The following is a 3462-nucleotide window of genomic DNA, read 5'->3' as shown; positions in this document are numbered from 1 at the left end:
TCCAAGAAGACAGTGCTCCAGTTTTGCATCTGATGGTACCAAACAGTCTCTGGCTGTAGTACAATAATCAAGAGTTGGCTGATAACAGACTGTCCTTATTAAAAAATAAAATTTAAAAAAAAAAAAAAAAAAAAAAAAAAAAAAAAGACTGTCCACAGGCCAGTGAGTTGTGCTGTAGCGGCCATGTTTGTATAACATCTTTGGGACTGTTTTAGGGTCCTGGGAATACTGTAGGTCAGAGAAGGTCCTGTTTTCAAAGCTGCGTGAGGAAAAACCCTCACAGTGCCTCCGATGAGGTCACTTTCTCTTTTCTGACTCCTTAACAATCTTAACTTCTTGACTCTTTCATGATCAGTTTTGAAGTCCACTGTTAACATGAGTCATGTGACCACTGAAAACATCATGCCCTGCGCTGATAAACTGGGAGGACTAGTTCACACTCTGGAAACACCAGAAGAGGTCAGACATCATAGGGGTCATCAAAGTGTGGAAGCTTAATCTCATTTAATGTGATGCATGCCTGCAAACAGCCTCAGAAACACCAGACGTGAACAAAAATAGTTTCATTTACACAGACAGGCTTCAGATATCTCAGGTGCAATTATGCTGTCCAGCTGAAACATATGGAAGAATGAGATAGATATCTATATATATCTCTATCTATCTATCTATATATATATAGTGATTAAAAAGTTAAATCTCAAGAAATTCCAAATGACCACAGCATGAATGAAAAATAAGTTACTGATCATTTAGAGAAAAAAGTCCAAATGTTGCTGTGGCCTCTCATTGTGTCTGTGACACAAATTGTGTTCACCGTACGAGGCTGTAACCATCGATGACTTCGGGTCTGTCCACAGCAGCAGATCATTTTGCACAAATCTGCCCGACGTGGACTGAAAACGGAGTCTGACCTCACCAACACAGTCAAAAACATGAACATTACAAACTGATGGACGGTTTAATAAAGCAGCAGGGCTCTTAAAGGAGCCAATCAGATCCCATGAGGATCAATAATGAGACAGAGGCGCTGATCAGTTTGCAGCCGATTTATTCAGCTTCACATACACACTCCATCATAACGCACAGAATCACTGGTTTTTGGATTTCCCTTTTTTCCTTCATATTGCACCAAAAATAATGAGCAAACAACAGCATGAAAAAGCAACAAACTTCTTGTTTCCCTCAAACCTTTTTACACACCGGTAGGTACAGACAGGCCTGAATGTGTGTAACCATTCAAACAAGGGAGTACAGCAAGGCAGGCCACGGGGGTTTGAACCCTCACATAGGAGAGCAGTGGAAGAGTCCGACATTCCCTTTGACTGTACAAAAATAGGCTTGAAAATATTTAATCTGGTTTCCTTAAAAAGATGAGGTATGCTCGGTTCGGTAATATCACAAATATCCACACCTGAACGGGAAAAAAAATAAAAGTCAGTCGGTGTCGTCCGGGTCCGACCCGAGCGGCAGAAACTAGTCCATAAAACCCTATCGGTTCATCTGTTCACGAGCACCAAGTCCACGCCAGAACGCAGCCGGCCACAGCGCTCGGAGCCCGTGCAGCAGCAGCCGCGACACCCCGCTCCCTGACCGGAGCTCGAACCGGGGGTGAAGAGTCAGACTAGCAGGTAAACACCAGGTCCGTGAAGTCGGCCTTCAGCCAGTCAGCGGCAATCATCTCGCTCAGCTCCGGCGTGCAGTAGTCCGGGAACTCGAAGTGGGACCCGAGGCTGCCCCCCTCCGTGCATCCGCTGGTGTCCAGGTCCTTATCCACAAGCGACAGGCTCAAGCTCCCCGAGGACAAGCTACACGACGAGTTCCACGGGTCCGAGCAGGACTGCAGGCCGCCCAGGAAGTTGGAGGTGAAATCCAGCGGCTCCACGGGGAGGTCATCCAGGTCTTCCCCGCAGCAGGAGGAGGCGGAGGTGCAGACGGAGCGGGAGGGGGAAGCTGGGGAGAGGGAGGCGGGGTGGACCGGCGTGCTATGCCGTGTGAAGCTGAAGTAGAGGCGGCCAGAAGACGGGAGCGTGCTGGGTCCCACAGCGGAATCCCGGGGGGGCAGCTTGGTGATACTGTAGCAGGGCAGCTCTTCCTCCTCCTCCTCCTCCTCCTCCTCAGAGGAGGAGGAGGATGAGGATGAGTCGTCATTGTCCTCCTCCTCTCTGTCCGTATAGTCCCGTTTGCTGGGTGTAATAGTGCTCGGCACGTACCGTAACCGGTGATCCGTCTGTCGGGCGCTGAGCTGATAGCGGGGTTTCAGTTGCTGGTACTGGGGGTCCGGCTGCTGGTGTTTCAGCTGGTACCGGGAGTTTAGTTGCTGGGACCGGGGGTCTAGTTGCTGGTGCGGGTCATCTCGGTCCTGTGGTTTCCGCTGGTGGCGGGAGTCCGTCTGCTGGTCTTGCGGGGGGAGACTGTCCGCTTTGACGGCCCCGCCCACCGACTTGCCGGCTCGGGGGAACTTCTTCGCCGCAGCAGGGGTCTTGTGAGACGGTGTGTCGTTTCTCTCCTGGTACTGACCGGCCGACCTCCCCTCGGTCCGGGGCTTCTTCTTGGGCCGGTACTTGTAGTTAGGGTAGTCGGCCATGTGCTGCAGCCGGAGGCGCTCCGCCTCCCGGATGAACGGAACCTTCTCGGTGTCGGTTAACATTTTCCAACGCTTCCCGAGCCGCTTGGAGATCTCGGCGTTGTGCATGTCCGGAGACTGCGCCATGATCTTCCTCCGCTCGATTTTAGACCACACCATGAAGGCATTCATGGGCCGTTTGATGTGGCCCGAGGCGGTCTTACACCGCTCCGGTTTCTGCGGCGAGGGGCTGCCGGCACAGGCCCCCACCGTCCGGCTCCGCTCCGGGGCAGCTGCTTCACGGTAGCCGGCGGTGAGCCTCGCCTCAGTGGGCTCCTTGTGCAGACCCATCCTCTAAAATAATCCCTGAAAGCCGCCGGACCGGCTGATCCCGCTGATGTTCCCGCGGTTTCCTTCAGTTTCTCAGTTTGTCTGTACTCGCGCCCCTCAGTCACGCTTAATGCATTTCGTGCGCGAGCTCTCAAACCGGCGTCTTTTTAACCGAAGTAGAAGTCGTTCCCGCCCTCAACCAATCAGCGTTGTTTTGCAAGAACACCTTCCCGCCTCCGCTTCGCCCTCAGCGAGTCACAGTGTAGAGCTCCTCCCCCGCGTGTTAGCTTACCCGCCTCAGGCCGTTACTCCAAATCATTCTCAATAGATCAATCAGTGAAAGTAATCAATGGTTGCGGCTCTCTATCGACAAAAGAGAAATATTCCCACTGTGTTTGTTTGTATGAGAGACCGTTCTGTGTGAATAAACTGGTGGTCACTTACATATTGAATAAAGCCTGGTTTATTTCACTGTTTAATAACAATCACAGCTGGATCTCATGTGTTTCTGATATTAAATGAGTGAAAAGCTCAGCGCTCAGGTAGCAAGCCCTCTAAGGCTCCTT

The 3462-nt window shown here is 51.5% G+C and overlaps 1 protein-coding gene across 2 annotated transcripts; it reads right to left on the bottom strand.

The window, feature by feature from the left end:
* Positions 1 to 1034: 1034 nt before the first annotated feature.
* Positions 1035 to 3111, bottom strand: sox11b (SRY-box transcription factor 11b). Of its 2 annotated transcripts, XM_040018438.1 has the most exons (2): positions 2325 to 3111; positions 1035 to 2270 (listed from the first exon to the last, which is right to left on the bottom strand). In XM_040018438.1, exons 1-2 carry the CDS (start codon positions 2915 to 2917, stop codon positions 1625 to 1627), a joined length of 1239 nt encoding a protein of 412 aa, XP_039874372.1. In that variant the 5' UTR covers positions 2918 to 3111; the 3' UTR covers positions 1035 to 1624. The 2 variants fall into 2 exon arrangements, with proteins under 2 accessions (XP_039874372.1, XP_039874371.1); XM_040018437.1 differs by having other exon boundaries at positions 1035 to 3103.
* Between the last annotated feature and the right edge of the window lie 351 nt (positions 3112 to 3462).

The sequence above is a fragment of the Simochromis diagramma genome, unplaced genomic scaffold (assembly GCF_900408965.1).
Source record: "Simochromis diagramma unplaced genomic scaffold, fSimDia1.1 OVJJ01000802.1, whole genome shotgun sequence".
Lineage (NCBI taxonomy): Eukaryota > Metazoa > Chordata > Actinopteri > Cichliformes > Cichlidae > Simochromis > Simochromis diagramma.
The sequence above is the reverse complement of the archived record's forward strand: the minus strand, read 5'-3'. Positions and strand labels throughout refer to the sequence as shown.